Source organism: Haliotis asinina, chromosome 7 (genome assembly GCF_037392515.1).
Source record: "Haliotis asinina isolate JCU_RB_2024 chromosome 7, JCU_Hal_asi_v2, whole genome shotgun sequence".
Lineage (NCBI taxonomy): Eukaryota > Metazoa > Mollusca > Gastropoda > Lepetellida > Haliotidae > Haliotis > Haliotis asinina.
In genome coordinates this window covers 54,220,309-54,241,505 of record NC_090286.1, presented here as the reverse complement: position 1 = coordinate 54,241,505, position 21,197 = coordinate 54,220,309, and the positions used below count along the sequence as shown (strand labels likewise).

General features: G+C 38.5%; 1 protein-coding gene across 2 annotated transcripts in view; it reads left to right on the top strand.

Annotated features, from left to right (window-relative positions):
• LOC137292194 (dynein axonemal intermediate chain 3-like) overlaps positions 1–20,758 on the top strand; it is a 29,221-nt gene extending 8,463 nt beyond the window's left edge. For both annotated transcript variants that reach the window (XM_067823759.1, XM_067823757.1), the window contains 17 exons: positions 1,566–1,727; positions 3,278–3,594; positions 4,892–5,000; positions 5,173–5,251; positions 5,948–6,072; positions 9,760–9,933; positions 10,285–10,407; positions 11,009–11,082; positions 11,414–11,546; positions 12,070–12,154; positions 15,633–15,769; positions 16,503–16,566; positions 17,735–17,865; positions 18,302–18,506; positions 18,786–18,877; positions 19,493–19,615; positions 20,224–20,758. In XM_067823759.1, coding sequence (XP_067679860.1) covers positions 1,566–1,727; positions 3,278–3,594; positions 4,892–5,000; positions 5,173–5,251; positions 5,948–6,072; positions 9,760–9,933; positions 10,285–10,407; positions 11,009–11,082; positions 11,414–11,546; positions 12,070–12,154; positions 15,633–15,769; positions 16,503–16,566; positions 17,735–17,865; positions 18,302–18,506; positions 18,786–18,877; positions 19,493–19,615; positions 20,224–20,367 — 2,277 coding nt within the window. In that variant the 3' untranslated portion in view covers positions 20,368–20,758. The remainder of the gene's footprint in view (positions 1–1,565; positions 1,728–3,277; positions 3,595–4,891; positions 5,001–5,172; positions 5,252–5,947; positions 6,073–9,759; positions 9,934–10,284; positions 10,408–11,008; positions 11,083–11,413; positions 11,547–12,069; positions 12,155–15,632; positions 15,770–16,502; positions 16,567–17,734; positions 17,866–18,301; positions 18,507–18,785; positions 18,878–19,492; positions 19,616–20,223) is intronic.
• Positions 20,759–21,197: the final 439 nt, after the last annotated feature.

The following is a 21,197-nucleotide window of genomic DNA, read 5'->3' as shown; positions in this document are numbered from 1 at the left end:
GCAGCTACCCACAGCAGCCATCTTGCTACCATGCATCACTTCTCAGTAGTTTGCCTTGACTTGCAGACTCTTTATGCATGTTCTTTCACAACTGTCTGTGTTATTCTGATTATATCTCCAATACTATGTATATGCCATGCTTTCTCCAGTAGTATGAAGATCCCATGCTTTCTCCAGTACTATGTACATCCCATTCTTTCTCCAGTACCGTGTTTATTCCATGCTTTCCCCAGTACCGTGTTTATTCCATAGTTTCCCCAGTACTGTGTATGTCCCATGCTTTCTTTAGTACTGTGTTTATTCCATGTTTTCCTCACTACTATGTATATCCCATACAATGTCCAGTATGATGCATATCCCATACTTTCTCCAGTACTATGTATATCACATGCTTTCTCCAGTATTAAGTACATACAATGCTTTCTTAAGTAGTATGTATATCCCATGCTTTCTCCAGTACTATGCTATGTATATCACATGCATTTTCCAGTACCATGTATATCTTATGCTTTCTCCAGTACTATGTATATCACATGCTTCCTCTAGTACTATGTTTATCCCATGCTTTCTCCAGTAGTATGTATATCCCAATTTTGTGCAGTACCATGTATATCTCATGCTTTCTCCAATACTGAGTACATCCCATGCTTTCACCAGTACTATGTGACTGTCTCTGTGGTGTAATGGTTGGACCTTCTGCCCTATCACGTTAAACCCCATTTCACCTAACTTCACCAGTACCATGTTTATCTCATGCCTTCTCCAGTATTAAGTATATGTTAGTGAGTCAATGTCTACAATCAGGCAATATGTTCAGTGACTGAAATAACCAGCCTATGTATACATTGCCTAATTCACTCAGTCATTGTGTACACTGGCGAAACCCTCCAGGCATTGTGTACATATCCTGATTAATTAACCTAATTATTGTACAGATTGACTGATTGTTGGTGATATTGATGAGACATCCATGCTGTCTGCAGTACTAAGTACTACCCATGCTGTCTGAAGTACGATTACTACTAAGTACATCCCATGCTGTCTGCAGTACAAAGTACTCCCATGCTGTCTGCAGTACTAAATACATCCCATACTGTCTGCAGTACTAAATACATCCCATGCTGTCTGCAGTACTAAATACATCCTATGCTACCTGCAGCTTTGTTCCATGTTTGACCATGTAGTAGACAAGTTTATCCATGGTAGCTGTTTAAGGTGTCTGTCTGCTTTTGGTAAACCTTAATCGTGGTTTCACCTCTGGACATATGATTACCATATTCTGCAGAGGGTCCTGAACAGAGGACAAAGTGTCCTGGTCTTCAGTTTGTCTTATTGCAAGCTTTGTTGCCCCTATGTCATCCACTAACACCCTAATGTCTGTATCAGTGACTGAAAATATCACTGAAATGTGTCCAGGAATTCCTCACTACCTAGTCTCACAGAATCTTAACAATTATTTTTGGTGGAGTTTAAGACTAGTGGTTGCACTGCAGTGTTTAATTGAGTATCGCCATTTGTTGACATTTGTGTGTATGCCTGGCTAAAGAGCTGTTTATGTGTTATAGCCGCCAGTGAAGGGAAGGGAAGGAGGTGGTGAGGATGGAGAAGAGGAGGAAGAAGAGGAGGATGTTGTGTACACATACGTTCCCCCAGAAGCCAAGGAGTGGGTGTCCCAGGGCAGTGAGAAGGAGATTGAGGAGGAGAATGTTGTGGACAACAGGAGAAGGGTATGTTTGCTTCATACTGAGATGTTTACCTTTACATTCCCTCCCTGCTGGGTAGAGCAGATTCGCCTGACTCAATTTCATTGATATAATAATCCTACCTGGTTTAGCCAGTCAGTTAATTCCAGCAAGGAATTACATTTAAACAATGTGAAGGAAATAACATCAACAAAGTGCAGCATTACAAGTCAAGTTGATAAATCAGTTTATCATTTCATACTTAGTTCCTACCATCACAGCAATGGTGGTGTAGCCTAGTGGTAAAAGCATACACATGCCACCATTAAGACCTGGGTTTGATTCACCATACTAGTACAATGTGTGAAAACCCCTTTCTGGTGTCCATAGTTGTGGTTTTGCTGTAGTTTCACCTAAAGCTGCGTAAAACTTACCCTAGTTCACAGTATCCACTTCTCCCTCTTGATTCAACATGATGTAGTACGATGTAAACTTTTGCCTTGACCTCTTTCCATCCACCTGAACAATCCATGCTATCCTTATTATAAGGCGGCGTCCAAGTTGTCATGCAAAGCATGCGGCATGCGGCATGCGGCATGCGGCATGCACCACTAGCTACCCACATGACTATTATTCTCTTTCTTGTACCAGTGTGAACCTGGTTTGCTTTGCTCAATGTTTTTAACATTTGTCTATGACATGGGAGCGACTGACCAGCCAAAAAAGGAGGAAGAAATGTTTGCAGTGCAATAACGTGTTCTCTGCGTGTGATCCACATGTGTTTGTGTGGACTGTGTATGAAAGTGTAATTGGAACTCTCTTTGCGATAAACAATGATAAATGCAAGGATCTCTTTTCGACGCGTTTGGTGATTACACTCGGGCTTGCTCGTGTCATGTTTCTGAGAGAGCTTCCCATGCCGCTTTGCTTGATTGATCCAGTCCCTCCAAGAAAGGCAAGTTTAAGCATCCTACTTTATCTGCTCATTGGTCACAGTCCCCACTGTCTTATAATGAGGGTAGCATGGGGTCAAATCAAGAGAGAGAAGTGCATACTGTGAGATAGGATAAGTATAAAAATATACAATTAATATTAAAATTTTAAATTTTCTTTGTCTTTGATGATTATATTTTGATCAGGTTCAATGTTTTCTATGTCTTTAACTATGCTGAATGCAATATCATCCCATGGAGGACAAGTACATTTTACAAAGTTTAGGTACAAAAGTATTCTTTGTGAACAAATTGATTAACTAGGGCAAGCTACTGTTTTAATCCACCTTTTTCCTAGCTGACAGCTGGCTGTGTGGTCAGTTCCACACAAATGACGCTGCAGTTTGAAAAAAATGTATACATTGTACAAAAAGTGTTACCACATAAACAAACTGTATAACATTCAACGTGAGTCGGTCATCTTTCCAGACGCATCTTTTTTCACAAAAACTAAAACATATATTCACTACATCTAGCTAAGTTTATCTATCTGATCTCTGATGGTTTGATGGTGACTTGAATACAGCTGACTACTGAATAAAACAACATTCACTCAGCTGCTGAATTTATGCATGTTTGAATGAATATGTTTTCTGTGACTAGGTGAAAGTGTCCATCCGAAGAAAGAGGCTAGACTTTGGTGCACCATGTACATTTGAGGACCGCAACGTCAGTGATGCCAAGGATGGATATGTAGAATGTACATCGTATGAGGATAAAACATTTGACTTGAAGGTCATTGAGCTGGACAAAGGAACACAGGCCATCCCTTCGATCTCAGACACTGGCACCCAGACTGACTGGAAGTATCCCCGCAATGCTAACACACAGTACTACCCTCGCGAGTACTCTGAACAGGAGAGGGAGAAAATAGCGTCATCCAAGCCAGTCAAGGACTTTGTGGGCACTGTTGCAGCAAGGTGGTTATTACTGCGTGGTCTTCACATTGTTTTCCTCTCTCCGTCACTCAGAAGCTGTTTTTTCCATAAAGTAAAACCTGATGATTGCAGTTAGAATATGTCCTAAGGATTTATTAATCAAATCTTTAAAGCACATTTAGATGTGGAATGCATAGGAGAAGCAAGGTTTATGAATGTCAACTTCTTTAATGTGAATAACGCTTCAGTTCAGAGTGTATGCTTGCTCATCTGATGAAGGAGCAAATACAGTGAAGCCTCGATAATCCGGACAGTTGTGTTTTTCAGCAAATTCGTCCGTATTGAGGATCATCTGGACTACTGAATTTCAGCAAGAGTTGCTTCCCTTTACTATATCAAACAAGACACGACACTGAATAAAACAAATAAGCATTTAATGTATATATGTATATTTAATGCAAGGATAACAATAAATTATAAACACATTTTTGCTGGTCATTTCGTTCATCCATAGAAAGAGCGCCTCCTCCATTTTTTTATGTTTGGCGTTTCTTGCTCGAGACAGGGCTGCAGAGTCTTCAGGTATGGTAAGCCATTTTTCCTTGCTCTTTAGGATGTCTCCGATTGTAGATCTCCCCACTGAATGTCCAAATACTTCACCAAAGTGTTTACTAAGGAAATCTAAACTTGCTTTCGGATGTTCTTCTTTATACCTTGCAATCTCCCTCTTTTCAAATGCAGTTATCTCGTTTCGTTTTCGCTTGGTAGGTTGACTCGCCATCTTTGCTGATACAAGTGTCAAACAAACTGTGAATGTACAGCATCTTCTGTCGGGGACTTTTTGTCTAATTACAACAACAACCCTTAATTGACATTTCTCAAAAGTTAACAAGAGTTTATCATGTCAACTCAATGTCACCCAGTGTTTATTGCTCCCAATGACAGAGCAATAACTTATGTAAACATTGACGGGAGTCGCAGTTACGGTTCGTGAACATCATTTACAGTGTCCGAACAATGAAGCGATTTACTGTTTGTTTTACTGATTGGTTACACCTTTTTAGCGTCCGGTTCCGAAAACTGAATTTCCGGATTATGCGTGCAAATTATATAGGCATTGATTGGTAACAAGCTGAAATCATCCGGGAGGCGAGACATCCGGATTGTCGGCTTCCAGACTAACGAGGCTTCACTGTATACACTTCATAACATTGTGTTATTCACTTTAAAGAAGTTGACATCCATAAATCTTGCTTTTCTTAACCAAGTCACCGATGACGACAATTGCATGGTGAACAAGAATTTTAGCCTAAATTGTCAAAATGTTTTTTTTCTGCAGGTTTGAGCTGGCTCTCCAACAAAATGAAATCATGAATGTATTCTTCAATGACTGGTTGAACCTTGGAGATTCTGACAGTTTCGGCAACAAAGCAGACAATCACCTGAAGGTAGGAGCAATTTTTGATGATATTAGTTATCAAAACATGTATGTCTGATTATGATTGTTTATCTGTCAGCATGGTTGTGGATTTCACCAAAGTGAACACCTGCAGCCTGCATCACTTTTGTCTTATTTCTGGTACCATGTATCAGTGAACCTCATTGCTGTGCTTTTTGCAGGAGTACCAGTCCTTCACAGACCTGCAGTTCAGTAAGGAGAAAAGGATCACTAGCATACAGTGGCATCCAAGCATTAAAGGTAAGCTCCAGTGCTGTATAAGCCTGGGAATCAAACCATGAGGCATCTTTTTGAAGGTTTTGAGTTCAAATCAAGACATCCTCGCTTATGGATGAAACAGTTTATAAACAATGTTGTCAGCTGAAAATTTAGAAAATTTGTTATTGAAGGCAGGAACTCACTATTGTATTCACACAGACCTTCATCTGTAGACACCTTTTTGATATATTGTTCTAATGCTCCACTATAGCCAGGAGAGTATGTTGGAATACTATGGAATTGCAATGAATTTTCAGGGAGTATATCTGACCGAGAATCTTGTCAAATCCCAGAATACTTTTAACTTTGGCAGAATAGCTCTCCCAATTATTAGTTATCAAAATTAAGTTTGGATAGTTGTGTTTTGTGTTTTCATATCATGACAATTTGCATCATTGTGATATAACCTTCTTGTTATCCAATGAAGTATATTTCTTTGTGATGTGGCTGAAATAGCGTTCACTCACTCACTCACTCACTCACTCGCCCACTCACCCACTCACCCACCCACCCACTGCATTTAAAGTTTCTGTAGTACTGATAGACAATCATGTTGTTAACAACTGATTATTCTACACCTCAACTTGATACTGATTAGTTTGTTTCCTTGTTGTGAGCAGCTGATAGAATCAATATGATCAGTATGAATGTATTAACACCTGAAAGTTTGTGTTTCAGGTGTTGTGGCAGTTGCTGTGGCAGAGAGGTTGACATTTGATGAGCGTATTGACAATGCAGCCAAGGTCATCATGACCCCATCACTGATCCTCATCTGGAGTTTCACGGATCCCATCCATCCACAGGTAATACTAACGAGGAAACTGTATAGTCTGTAGATTATCCTGGGGCAGCACACCTGTCAAACTGCTCACTGTGATTTGGAAACTTCCATGCATATAACTAACTTTGATATTGTGTATTACTCAGCAACAGTTTCTGGTGATTATCTTTTAATGTTGGTTTTGTTTAATTATTACAATGATGATGGTTAGAAGACAAAAGAAAAAGTCTTGAATGTGCACAAAAGGCAGAATGTTGCCCTTTACCTACACAAATGACTGCACAACTGGACTTGCAATTAATCTTCTTCTCCAAACAAACTAGGTTGAGTGACATTTCATCACTACCGCAAGTTTTCTTTCTTATTTTATGCCATTTGAGTTAGTGAATGAAGACAATGTATCTTACTGATAAGTTTGACAGGCTGTGCTCACCTCATCATGTGAGAGCTGTATGTGACCCTCTATGTGCTCAAGGCTTCAGTAATGTGCAAGGACATAATTTTCAACAAATTGAGATTTATGACAAGATCTGTTACATAACTATCTACAGCATCTTTTGCTTTTTGCAGTAAATGTTTTTTTATTGTCATGGAAACCTTTTGCAAGAGATTGTTACCCAAGGAACAATTGAATCGTGCTTTGATAATAATCATATAATTTGGATCAATTTGGACAATTGTTTTAGGCTAAGATAATTCTATCAGGGAGAAACCTAGGAATTTGTTTTGGATGAGATAGTGGCCCATGTGGTTAAACCTGGGTGAGCCCCAATGCTTGATAGGAAGGTCCAAGTGCCCCATCGGGTTAATATTAGGTGGCCCTCTTTAAGATTTGTATTTTTTCTCAGCTAAATGTGTTTACTTAATTTGTATGCTAATAAACTGTTCTAAACAGCTCATAATTTTTTTATAAGACATGATCATTGACGTCCATGAACGAAATCCGAAAACTGAAAGTTACCAACTGAAAGATTTTTAGAAACATTGAATTTATTATTGCATGTAGATAAAAACTAGTTCATTTAATAGTCTTGTGTGTAATTGTGGTAAATGTGGCCGCACTTGTATTTTTTTTATATTTTCAAATATTTTTGTGTCCACAGGATGCAACACAAATTTCTGTCAGTGGCAGTTCATATTATATGCTGAAATGCCACAAAAACATCCTAGGTTTATCCCTGTACTAGTAATAGAAACTCCTTACATTTACAACAATCTAATGCTTTGTGCAAGTGTGTCTCAAGAAGAAAATGGTGATTGAATTTCTCAATACATGTATTTGTAATTGTGAGTGCCTCTGAGGGTTGATGCACATAGATAGTCAAAACAGTAAAAGATAGATCTATCCTCTGTTGTTGTATTATACCTGGTCCTATCATGTCCTCACTTCTAATACTTCTCCTTGCACTTACAGTCTTTCCTTACTGTTCTGGTTACCAATCCTATCACAGTCCTTACCTTGCCTTCAGTGTGATATACATTATTTACATTATTTGTTGTTTTACAGATTGTTTCTATGTAAATACCATAGTCAGGTGGACTTGATTTATGTTGCTATTGTTAAGAATAGTATCAGACATTTCTAGGAAATTGCTGATCTTATATATGTTTCATTAAGTTGAATATACACATGAACTATCATACAATCATAAGAAAGATGTATCTTGACAAAACTATTTTGATAATATATTATTATACTATTTTACATATTTCAGCAAGAAAGTTTGTAAGTTTAGTAAGCCTCTCAAGTGCATTTCATGTTGTTAAATATATATTTAAGTCAAGTGAGGCTATGTCTTGACCTGTTTGTTGTAAATAATTTCTCTGGATGAAACTTGGAATAATGAATCTGAGACAACATACTTGTTCCATGTGATGACACCGAGTTTGAATGAATTTTAAGAAAAAGCCTCAAAGACAGCCTTATTTAAAGATAATGGTCATAACATGATTATATATATTTGTATATTTAGTTGTCAATTAAATGTTTCGTCCTTATATTTTGACCTTGTGATCATGCTTTTAAAATTTCTCAATATGCAAATCTGCCTCTGTTCATTCAGTTGTAAGATATTTCTGTCAGCTTTTTTGAAAATTGATGATGTCAGCAGCATTCTTTTGCAGTTATTTTCGTGTAAAAAAGTGTAACTACAAACCCAGGTGTACAACAGTAATTTGTACTTTTGTGCGGTGGGTACAAATACATAAACCAATTTCACATATTGTAATGCTAAAATAGACGTTATAGAGCATGAATGTGGTGAATGAAGTGTGGAAATATGAAATGTGTATCATGACTTGTAGCTTGCAACCATTGATCAAAGGTCAGATCCAGCCCAGGTAAATGTTGTCAATATCAGACAATTACTGCAATGACATAGAGTGAATGGTACAGATAATGGCATGAATAGTCAGTTCCAAATTACTTATTTGTGTTATGAACTCCTAGATATTGTTTTGAGTAGTCATGTTGTGTTTTTACCTCATGTGTAAGATGGAATGACATTTTGTAGCATATTAGTGTACTATGGTGTCTACTCAGTGTTGCTGTCTTTATGTTGTTGTGGACCTAGAATACCATCATATAGTATAAGTAGTTGCCTGACTATTGTATTGTATACCCAATACCCACAATGCACTACTTTCATGCACAGCATTCTCCTCTATGCATGTTGTCGTATGTCATGTTCATCATGCATACAGTGTCTTTATCAACCAGCCTTGACTATATTTCCACACTAATCATACAAATCCCAGATTACATATGTCTATACTAACATGTAATTGATAATGTGCTTAAAATTTGTTTGACTTCATTTGTACATATAGTGATGTACATGGACAACTCAAAACTGGTTTAAGAACACCCAGTTCTTTCATGTAACTATACTTAATCTGTCATGGCATTACAGATTAAGTAATAGCACTGTGGAAGAATTGTGTTTAACAATTTTGGATGGTGTGAAATAAGAATATACAGTTTTCATGTATTTCTGTAATGTTTTGGCCTGATTTAGTTGTGACAATCCAGGAAAATAATGTTTTACTATACTGAACTGCAAAAGAAATGTGACTCCGACTTTTTGTCAAGTTTTTAAATAGAAGACATGAAGCCTTACTTTTTTAAGATTTCCTGGTTTTTTTTTACTCGCATTTCTTTTACTGTTCAGTATATCATTTATTCCATCAAGAACACATTTTCAGTATTTCTTCCTTTGCCTCTTCAGTTCAAAGCCTCTCTTTTGGTTAATTTGACATGGCTTGTTAATCATTTGGTCATTTGGACTGACCCCACTCTTGACCTTGGGTCCTCATTGAGTCCATCCTATACATCAACCTCCACTGTTGGAGTTAATGAATCAGAGTAAAGTAGTCCATGACAGAGTCATTATTTTACTGTTTGTACAAAACTGTTTACATTTCTGTTCTATTACGGCTTGAAACAGTAAAATTCAGAAACCAAATGCTGATTACATGATGTTTTTTATCATTTAAAAAAAAAATTGTAACTTCACTAAGCAAGTGGGCTTTCCAAATCTTATGATACGTCTTTTCTAAGTCAAAATGTATGTCCTCTAATAAAGCTGACATGGAGATATAATTACAGAATATCTGCTAATATGAATGTGATCTGTTGTTTTAGGAAGCAGTAATTAATGCCATATATATGTGACCACAGTAACATGTATTGCGTGCTTGACCCCTGCAGCTTCTGCTAGAGGCCCCAGATGACATCTACAGTTTCCAGTTTAATCCAGTTGACCCAAACATCATTGTTGGTGGGTGCTGCAACGGGCAGGTGGTATTATGGGATATCTCTGCTCATGCTGATCGACTAAAAGCTCCTCGAGGAGGTCACCGGAAGAAGGAGAAGAACGTATTGGTGAGCAGAATACACTTGATATACACAGGATATGTTTTTTAGATTGGGTTTGATTTCTTACAAAGTAAAATTCTTACTGTGGGCTAATCTAGTGGTTAAAGTGTTCACTCTGAAGACCTGGGTTCAATTACCCACATAGATACAAACTGTTAATCCAATTTCCTTATCATGATATTTCTGGAATATTGATGAAAGAAGCATAATACCATACTCTCTCACTCTCTCCTGCTGTCACCCATGTGACAATTGTACCGTTGATAAATCCTGAATGACACTATTCTCACTTGCTTTGTTGTTTGTTTCTACTTTAAGTGCCTTTTTGTGATTTTAAACTGTTTGTCTCTATTTCAGCCAGGCTTTGAAGACCCCAATGCCCTAAAGACCCCTATAGTGAGGTACTGTGCTGTGTCCAGTATAGAGCACAGTCACAAGGCGGCCATCACAGATATTCAGTGGGTTCCTGACCACATGGAGGTGAGACTGGAAGCGGGTTCCCATTCAGACATGTGGGGGTGTCAGTGTGAGGCAGACACCAGGTGTCATCAGAACAGGTGTGAGAGACTTTATCCGGGAGGAAAGTGTCATTGTGGAGCAGACGGGAGAATGTTATTGTGAAGCTGACAGGATGTCATTGTGAGGATGTCATTGTCGTGAGTAAGTGTTCTACAAACCACTCAGCAATATTCAAGCTATGTGGTAGCGGTCTGTATATAGTTGAATCTGGACCAGACAGTCCAGTGATCATTAGCACAAGCATCGATCTATGAGCATCAATTGGGATACATGTGTCAACCAAGTAAGCAATCCAGACCACCTGATCCCATTAGTCACCTTTAAGGACAAGTGTGGGTTACTGAGGGTGTCATTGTATAGCTGACAGGGTGTCATTGTGAGGCAGCAAATTGGGTGTCACTGTGACGATGTCAGAATGTCATTGTGAGTGGCCAGGCGTCATTCTGCAGCTGATAGGGTGTCATTGGGAGTTGGCAGGGTGTCAATGTGCATCTGATTTAGTATTATTGTGATAGTGTTATTCTGATTAAATTAAGTACATCACAATGTTTTCTGTGAACAGGTTAACAGAATGGGCATTCCACAAGAAAACCGTTTCCTAAACTGTGTCCAGATCATGTCCTGTGCTACTGACCAGTAAGTACATTGGAATAATCGTGCCCCTAAGATAATAGTCATCTCTGTCATATGAACGTTGCTCTTGCTTCTGCTCATCATAATACTCATTTACTTTTTAAAGCGAAAATAAGTTTACTTGTGTAAATTCAATATGGCCGCTATTTATCAGGGTGACCTTCGATAAATACCAAGATAGTAATACTGAACTGATCAGTTTTAAACACAACATTCAGGGTCAATTTACCCTACATACTTTGTTTTTGTCAGTGTGAAAGAGGTACATTTGTTTATAGATAAGATACCCCAGTAATTGTGTATGTGGCTGTGAAGATGTTTGTTTGACCTCCAGCTGTGTGATGTTCTGGGACACACGACCTTCTAAAGGTCATCAAGCTAAAGATGATGACAAGGGCCCCAAGTACCCCATGGGCATTGCGAACACCTTCCGTCACCTTGACCTGCAGTGGAAGCCCCATCTCAGGGTGAGACCAGACAGACACTTGCTCATTCAATGATTCAGATTAGCAGGGGTAGAGATTGCCTAGCCCCCAAAGAGAGTTTCATCCATCAGCCATCCTATCTAAGACTCCATTTCCAAAAGTAATATTACTGTATTGACTGATGTATCTGTGAGTATACACGGGAGTTGTCTTGGTGTTGGCTGTGGAACTTAAGCCTGGTTTGGAATCCTGATCACAGTCCTTGGCTTGTAGGCAGCATATCTGTGCTTGTGCATTTCCTTGTTAAGTTAACATGCTGTGATGTAAATGAAGCACCAGACAGTACTCATATCAGAGACTTTATTCATTGTTCTTTATACTGTTGGTAGTTGTTTGTGACTTTCATGTGCAATAATAGCCGTTGGTGCCAAACCTCCTTCCCATTGTTTCATAGTTTCAATAGTTTATGTTGCCAGTACATGTTATGTTGCCATTTAATCCTTTGTGAACATGTACAAATAACAATATGTGACATGTCCATACTGAACACTAATCTCCTGTACAGGTGAACCTGCACAAGTCTGAGCCAGGCGGTGACCACAGCGCTACCAAGTTCACGATACAGGAGAGGCAGGGTGACAGATCAGCACGTAAGTTACTTTACAATGTCCATGAATGTGTAGGGGCAGGGTGAGATCTCAACACACAAGTTACTTTACTTTGTCCATGAATGTGTAGGGACAGGGTGACAGATCAGCACGAAAGTAACTCAACAATGTTCATGAACTTGTAGGGGTAGAGTGACAGATCAGCACGTAAGTAACTTTACAATGTCCATGAACGTGTAGGGGTAGGGTGACAGATCAGCACAAAAGTTACTTTCCTTTGTCCATGAACGTGTAGGGGTAGGGTGACAGATCAGCAAGTAAATAACTTTACAATGTCCATGTAGGGGCAGAGTGACAGATCAGCACATAGACTGCTTCAAGATATTTGATGAGTGTTGGGAAAAATCTTTGTATTGGTTGCTTTACAATTTACCGTTTCCTTTTTTGAACATAGTTTGATAACCCATAGTCATATTTCATATTTTGGTGTATATTTTGCTTAATTTTGCTTGTGCATTAAGTGGGCAGTTATGATTCAGTAGCTGTTTGTGTTTCATTCTTCCAGCTTCAACATAAAAGCTTTCCACTTCACTTTTAAGTTTGCATGTTATTTTTATTTCAAGATGCAGTAGGTTCATTCACATGCATAGAAGCTGTTTCTTTGAGAACTTAAAGATAGATAATTATAATGTTTAATGGCAGTTGTTAAACAACACCAGTGATTTGATGATTGTTTCATTCAAGCAGTTAGTCATTCCAGAAATGTATGATATAATAAAGGTAAATCATGTTCATAGGTTCAGGAGTAAACAGTAATGCATATGTTTTGGAAGAATGTCTGCTGTTTTTGTATATTTGGTGTATGATAATTGTAATTAATGGTAAAATGGTTGTCATCTCTGGCCGTTTACCTTATACACTCACTTTCATGTCACATTTACTGCCATATAAACTACAATGACTATGTCACACTGTTATTGACATTAACAATTCTGAGATCAGTGGTCTTCATCAATTGCATTGCTTTTCTCAACCACTTGTTTTATGTTTGCATTGTATGATGTTTTCAGTGAATGTCATAATATTTATTGTTTTGTTTTGTTGGTGAAATTACAATTTTGAGTTTTTTTGTTCATCCTTGAATTATTTTTGTGGCATTTATTCCTTTGTGTAGCATTTTTTCAAGAAAAACCAGAGGACAGTAAGTCATAGAAAAAAGCTTAGTTTTTAGAATTAGCAATTGTTTTTATGATATTTAGATTATTTACCTCATCTATCTGTGCAGTGGTGTGGCATGGCTAGACCTCTACTAATGTTGATAGTGTTTATGATGATGACTCCTGTAGATATTATAGATAGTGATAGAACATGGCTGAACATGGTAGCTAGGTAGTTGTGTAGATGCCAGAATATATACCTGTACAAACTGATCGCAATCAATAGGAACATGTTACCTCACCTTGGTGCTTGAGTGTAACAGTGTGTGTACAGAAGCTTGATACTTTGATATGTGTTGTTTTTTAATGAATGTTTTAATGATTTTGGTGGAACTATTCAGATATTCACAGTTGGCAATTAACATCAGACAGGTAATAAAGAGCATTGGGAATTTTTCTGGAGTGCACTTTGCTTTACTATAAAGTGTGGGAATCATTTGATGTTTATTTCTTGAAGTGGGGCAAATATTGATATTTAAGCTCCCTGTGGTGATTTCAAGGCATAATTACAGCTCCCTTAGAATCATATGTAATCTTTGACTGTGATCTGTTCAACATTCCTTAAGTACTCATTGTAATCCTTGACTGATCTAATGATCAACATTCCTTCAGTACGTTCTGTAATCCTTGCCTGTGATATAATAATCAATGGTCCTTCAGTACCCTCTGTAATTCATTATTGTGATCTAATCATCATCATTCCTACAGTACCCTCTCTTATCCTTGACTGTGATCTAATCATCAGTGTTCCTCGAGTACCATCAGAAAACTTTGACAGGTCTAATCATCAATGTTCCTCCAGTACCATAAGTAACCCTTGACAGGTCTAATCATCAATGTTCCCCCAGTACCATCAGTAACTCTTGACAGGTCTAATCATGAATGTTCCTCCAGTACAAGTCTTTGAATGTCATTTAGAAGTGAAAATACATAAGAATGAAGATTTTTATGGATATCAACTTCTTTATGAGAGAACACAACGTTTCGGAGTTAATGAAGGAGTAAGCATTAACTCCGAAACGTTGTGTTCTCTCATAAAGATGAAGATTTTTATGGATATCAACTTCTTTATGAGAGAACACAACGTTTCGGAGTTAATGAAGGAGTAAGCATTAACTCCGAAACGTTGTGTTCTCTCATAAAGATGAAGATTTTTATGGATATCAACTTCTTTATGAGAGAACACAACGTTTCGGAGTTAATGAAGGAGTAAGCATTAACTCCGAAACGTTGTGTTCTCTCATAAAGATGAAGATTTTTATGGATATCAACTTCTTTATGAGAGAACACAACGTTTCGGAGTTAATGAAGGAGTAAGCATTAACTCCGAAACGTTGTGTTCTCTCATAAAGATGAAGATTTTTATGGATATCAACTTCTTTATGAGAGAACACAACGTTTCGGAGTTAATGAAGGAGTAAGCATTAACTCCGAAACGTTGTGTTCTCTCATAAAGATGAAGATTTTTATGGATATCAACTTCTTTATGAGAGAACACAACGTTTCGGAGTTAATGAAGGAGTAAGCATTAACTCCGAAACGTTGTGTTCTCTCATAAAGAAGTTGATATCCATAAAAATCTTCATTCTCCTCCAGTACAGTTAGAAAGCTTTGACTGATCTAATCATCAATGTTCCTCCAGTACAGTTAGAAACCCTTGACAGGTCAAACCCTTGACAGGTCTACTCATCAATGTTCCCCCAGTACCATCAGTAACTCTTGACAGGTCTAATCATGAATGTTCCTCCAGTACAGTTAGAAAGCTTTGACTGATCTAATCATCAATGTTCCTCCAGTACAGTTAGAAACCCTTGACAGGTCAAATCATCAGTGTTCCTCCAGTACCATCAGTAAATCTTGACAGGTCTAATCATCAATGTTCCTCCAGTACAATCAGAAACCCATTGACTGATCTAATCATCAATGATCCTCCAGTACAATCAGAAACCCTTGACTGATCTAATCATCAATGTTTTTCCAGTACCATCAGTAACTCTTGACTGGTTTAGTCATCAATGTTCCTCCACTATCATCAGGAACCCTTGACTGATCTAATCACTAGTGTTCCTCAAGGACAATCAGAAACCCATGACTGGTCTAATCATCAATGTTCCACTAGTACCATCAGTAAGCAGTGTCGTTTAACAGGAAATTATGTACCCTTGTTGAAGAAAAGTATGCAATGTTTCTATTATGCTATTTTAGTACAGACAATGGCCTTGAAATTTTATTTCATTACAATATTAATGAAAAAAAGACTGAACTTCCAGATTGAATTTCAACCATATATTGTACTCCTTCAGTTGCCAAGGCAACAGACAGTGTGGACAAAGACCTGAGTCAGACAGGAGGGTTCTCCTTTGGGAGCAACAAGCCTGGATCAGGGAAGGAGAAGAAGACACTTCAGTCAGTCAACACCCACTTCTATGTGGGCACAGAGGTAAGACTCATTGCATGAATTCACTTTGTATTCATCAGTGGATGAAAAGTGATATTCATCATTCTGTATGAATTGAGGATAAGAGTAAACTAGAACATGGACATGACAAACTCCAAGGGACCAAGAAGTTTAGCTCGCTATATCCATTGTTTGTTAGTCACATTTGACCGCCATCTTGGATTGTAGAGATGTAGAGACATGTATATGCTGAGGCTACAAATTGACATGAAAATAAGATTCTGAATTTATCATTCATGGACATTAGCTAGAACATGTTTAACAATCACAACAATTTTAACACTATATGACTTAATTGCGTGTAACAGAGTCCACAATTTGCCAATTTTGTCAAAGGTGAGAGTTTTACATTTGCCATAGTGATGAGTGTGATCTGAAGATCTGTATACCAGTCAGGCTTTCAGATGCAATGTGTATAGCTGTTAATTTGCTTCTCACGAGTTCTTTATTCATGTATAATTTCAATAATTATAAAAGACTATTGATATGACTTTTAAATTTGTTCGCTATATCCATCTGTACGCTATACCCGTGTGCACTATATCCACGTTCAACTGTATTCTTATGGACCTGCCTTGAGGCTGATATTCAGTCAATAACTCTAAATACCTCTAAAATTAAGACAGTATGGGATTTGGGAACAGTTTAATTTATTTGATAAAATATTCGCTTTCCCAATTTGTTTTCTTACTTGTGTGTGTTCTTCACGTTCCAGGATGGTGAGGTTGTGTACGTGGATTGGATGCCACAGAAAGATCAGGACACTGGCAAAATACAAAGTGAGTAACATTTTGTATGCACAGACCAGGGTTTTCTTGTAACAGTTGATAACACCAGGTTACATTTGTTAGTTTCACATAAAAATCATTGCATGAAGTGATATTTACTTACACAGGTATGTTCTCTGTCTCTTTTCTCAGTCTGTTCAGACAGCTGATGGTATATTCAGAAATCTGTGGAGATATGTACATTCAACTGAAAGCATCATTAAACCTATTTTCACTTTCATTTGAGGATGACCCGTGAAGTTCTGGGGTGGAATAGGCCTTCAGCAACCCATGCTTGCCATAAGAGGCAACTATGCTTATTATAAGAGGCGACTAACGGGATTGGTTGATCAGCCTCGCTGACTTGGTTGACACATGTCATCGGTTCCCATTTGTGCAGATTGATGCTCATGCTGTTGATTACTGGATTGTCTGGTCCAGACTCGATTATTTATAGAGCGCCGCCATATAGCTGGAATATTGCTGAATGCGGCGTAAAACTAAACTCACTCACTCATTCATTTGAGGACACAGAATACATGGGAAAGGAATGTTTGAATCCCAGTTTGTCCCAACTATGCTTGAAAAGTTTGTTGGCACCATACTTCTGCTCACATGAAGCTTTCCTCCACTGGGCGGTGGGGTTGTATGGTGGTTAAAGCATTTGCTTGCCACGCTGGGTTTGATTCCCCACATGGGTACAATGTGTGAAGCCCATTTCTGGTGTCCCCTGTCGTGATATTGCTGGAAGATTGCTAAAAGTGCGTAAAACTAATCTCACTCACTCCTTTCCTCCACATATCTGGAATGCTGTTTAAAGCAACATTAAGCCCAACTCACATGTTAAGTTTGGTTCTGAAATGGACAGTTTTGTGTCTAGTGGCGATCTCATCACGCTCACACTAACGTCTGGTATCTGATACTCAGTATGATAGTAACAAATGTTTCTCACCTCATTCAAGACATCTAGCACTCATTATCTTGTGTTATATTACTACATACTTGATGTCAAATGGCTTATGAAGATTTGTATCTAAGGGTCTGTGATCTTAGATTTTCGGCAGTTTTGAAGAGTGTGATTCAGGATAAATAAACACTCATGATGGCCAAAATCAGTATAAGAGCACAGGTTCCACAGGTGTCACAGAACTGTGGTATAATATCTATGTCTTTGTTATAGCTCCCAAACCAGATTACTACCATTCCCTCCATGATGGACCAGTCCGAGCTATGGAGAGGTCGCCCTTCATCAAGGAGGTCGTGTTGTGTGTAGGAGGATGGACCTTCAGTCTGTGGAAGGAAAATGTTTCGGTAATGATCTTCTGCATGAACTTGAGTAACTTGAATAACATTGCATTTTGTCTAACTTCCCATTGGGACCATGTAGTGAAAACAGCAGCCCCATCTGTAAGTAGATCTCGCTTAGTGGTCCTGCAAATTGTTCTTTGACAGTTCAGATTCGACCATTTATACTTTTTGTCAAAAATGTATTATGGTTTGCTAATGCACAGTGGCTGTCATCTTATACTCATCACAGATGATGCCTCTGTGTTAATATGGACTGAATATTGTTAAAATCCACTCACTCAAGTCATATTCTGTGTATTAGAGTCCCTTGTGACTTCCCTCCGTCCAACATACACACGCTTTATCCACACTTAACTCAACTCACCTATAGGCTTGCCTGTCCAGTCGGAATCTTGGTGACAGTTGTATTAAATAGACATTCCTGTCTCCCTGGTTACAGAGTGGACCGATCCTGTTCTCTGCTGCTGCCAACGTGAAGCTGTCTGCCGGACACTGGTCACCCTCTCGACCTGGCGTCTTCTTCATTGCCAAGGTGGATGGTAGTGTTGATGTGTGGGACCTGTTGGACAAGACACATGAGCCCTCCATCACACAGAGTGTGTCACCGTCGCCTATCACTACCATCTACCCCTTCCAAGTCACACGTATGTATACTTAACAGGAAATCCCCTGGCTTATAGTCATACATCTTTCTCTCAACATTTTCTGTTGTTACATCAAAACATCACACCATTTTTTCTTTTTTGATGCCAATGCTTTGTTGAATTTTTAGTTAATTGTGTAACTGTTCTATTTTGTTCAGAATGAATTTGTTTGAAAAGGTTGGTTTGGTAGAAAGAGTAATTCTCTTTATTGCGTTTATCTTGCACGATGTGTTCACAGTGCAGATAATTCTGATAACACTGTCACTTTCTTTCACACAGAGAAACAGCAGCTGTTGGCTGTGGGGGACGATGCTGGGACGCTCCACATCCTTGAGATCCCCTGGAGTCTGAGACAACCAACATCAAATGAGGTGTGTAGTTTCATAGCTTCAGTGCAGTTGAGAAGTCAACTGGCTATCCAGATGATTCCGAGTGTGACTTGAGTCAAATACAGCTATAAGTAATATACAATGCAAACAGAACTCTGCTTCAGTAGAGACATGAGTAACCATCTAACCCAGGTAGTCATAATTGAGCAGAGTTGCATCCCTTAGTTGTGCAAGTATCTGCCAGTCATTGATATGAGTTTTTGAAAATCATCCTGGGTTTGTCTCTGAGATGCCTGTGTTCATGGGTTTTACTGTCTTTTCTTTAGACATTCATCTGATATTAGTCTGCCATTCAGAGATTACTGAAATACTGTTCCTTGAAGTGTTAGACGTTATTATCTTTAAAAAATACAGGAGTCCTTGTTGACAGAGATGATTCATTTAGATTTTTGTCAAGTTGTGCATTAGAATCTTGATAGTGATCTTGAACATTAAAAGCTATATCTGGATCATCTATTTGTTTTTTTCAGTGAACGGTTCTGTTGTTCTTGAAAGACTGATTTCGACCGACATATAAATATCTTGACATGTTGTCAGCTCACATTTGGTTACTCTGTTATTACTGCTTTTAAACAGAAATTGCTATCTTTGTTGCAGTTAAATGGTGTAAGTAATTATTTCGAGCGAGAAGTCAAGAGACGAGGCTTCGTTGTTCAGAGATGGGACTTCAGGGAAGCGGAAAAACGAGAGCTGGAGGCAGAGGCAAAACGTAAAGCTGGGGTGAGTGACATCCACAGTACGGACCCTAGTTGGACCCTGCTATATACAATATGCGTGGGTTTTATTACCGGCTAATACTGATATCCTCCTTGATACTTATCAGTTACATATCAGCCACATTTACCTAGAGTGAATTCAGTGAACCATTCTCTTCCCACAGAGGTTACTTGTCATATCTTCTTACAAACCTTTGTTCTGATATGGCCATGTTTCCCGCTGCTCATAAAATACCCAAGTGGCAAGAGATGCAACACAAATTATCTCCCTTCTTTCTATCCAGTCAGAACATGAGTTACATTGCTGTAGATCGAACTTGCTTAATACAAACAAATGTAGGGACACAAATATCCTTCATCTGCCAGGGATTGTGTTGATGTGTGTTACAAGATAATGTCGTTGAACGTACAGAATAGTAATTATTCAATGAATGTATGTTGTGCTGAATTTATTACATAAATGTCAGAAAAAATTATTAAATTGCAAGAGAATGGGAAATAATTTACTATGACCCACTGTCCATAACAATGTGTCTCCTATGGTCTTTCCATGACATCATCAGTGCCATCTAGTATGGGAAATATTTACCGTGATGCTGCATGTGTGTTCAGATTGCTCCTAACGTGGTGTTGACGGAAGAGGAGCTAGAGTATAAGGCAAAGATGGAGTACGCAGAGTACGAGAAAGAGGAGGCCAACTTCCTGCGGGAACTCGGACTCAAGGCAGAGGAGGAGGAACCCCTTCCAGAAGTATAATGACCTGTCAAATCTGATCACTGGTCAGGGAAACTCCCTCAGCATGACTACATCTGTGAGGCAGCTGAAGGCCACTGTGTACCGCCGTTTTAGCCAACAGTATTGAAAGCTGCCAAACACAGCATCGAGATCTCTATACAACAGAATCTATTAGAAGTTTGGTTTACTATAAATCCTGTTTATGTCGGCATTGATGATTGTATTATGGCCTGAGTGACTCATATAGTGGAGAGAGCCAGGTATTATGAGATCCAGATTATCTATCACTGTGTTATTTTGTTATAGACCAACTGTGATATGTACTATGGTTACTGGGATCGTGTCGAAACAGCTTCCCTGTACTTAATGTTTGCTTGAACTATGTAGATATGCATTATCTGTTCCATTGTTTTATGCATTCATTTTCATTTGTCCAATATGTACATAATCAACTGACGTGTTTGTTAATTCACATGAATATTTATATCATAATCAATAAAAAGTTCATGCCAAAACAGTTGTCATTAGCTATTTGAAATTTGATTGCAATTGCATTAAGTTATATATCACCTGTCTGTAACTATGGTAACTACCAACTGCAGTGAGTACGATGGGTTTGGTACTATGAATGGTGTTCCTGCTTCATCGTGTGTGTCTGTTTAGTGAGGTAGTGGGGAAGCCTGCAGGGATGCAGGTCTCAGATGTCTATTCACCATTTTGGTGAAACCCATTAACTTGGCATAGAGCCATTCTAAGACTGAACCAGCATTTGCACCCACAATCATTGGTTGTTCATAGAAGACACCTCTGTCCAGCCAAATACTGGCACCTTTGGCTATCCTGCAAGTCTG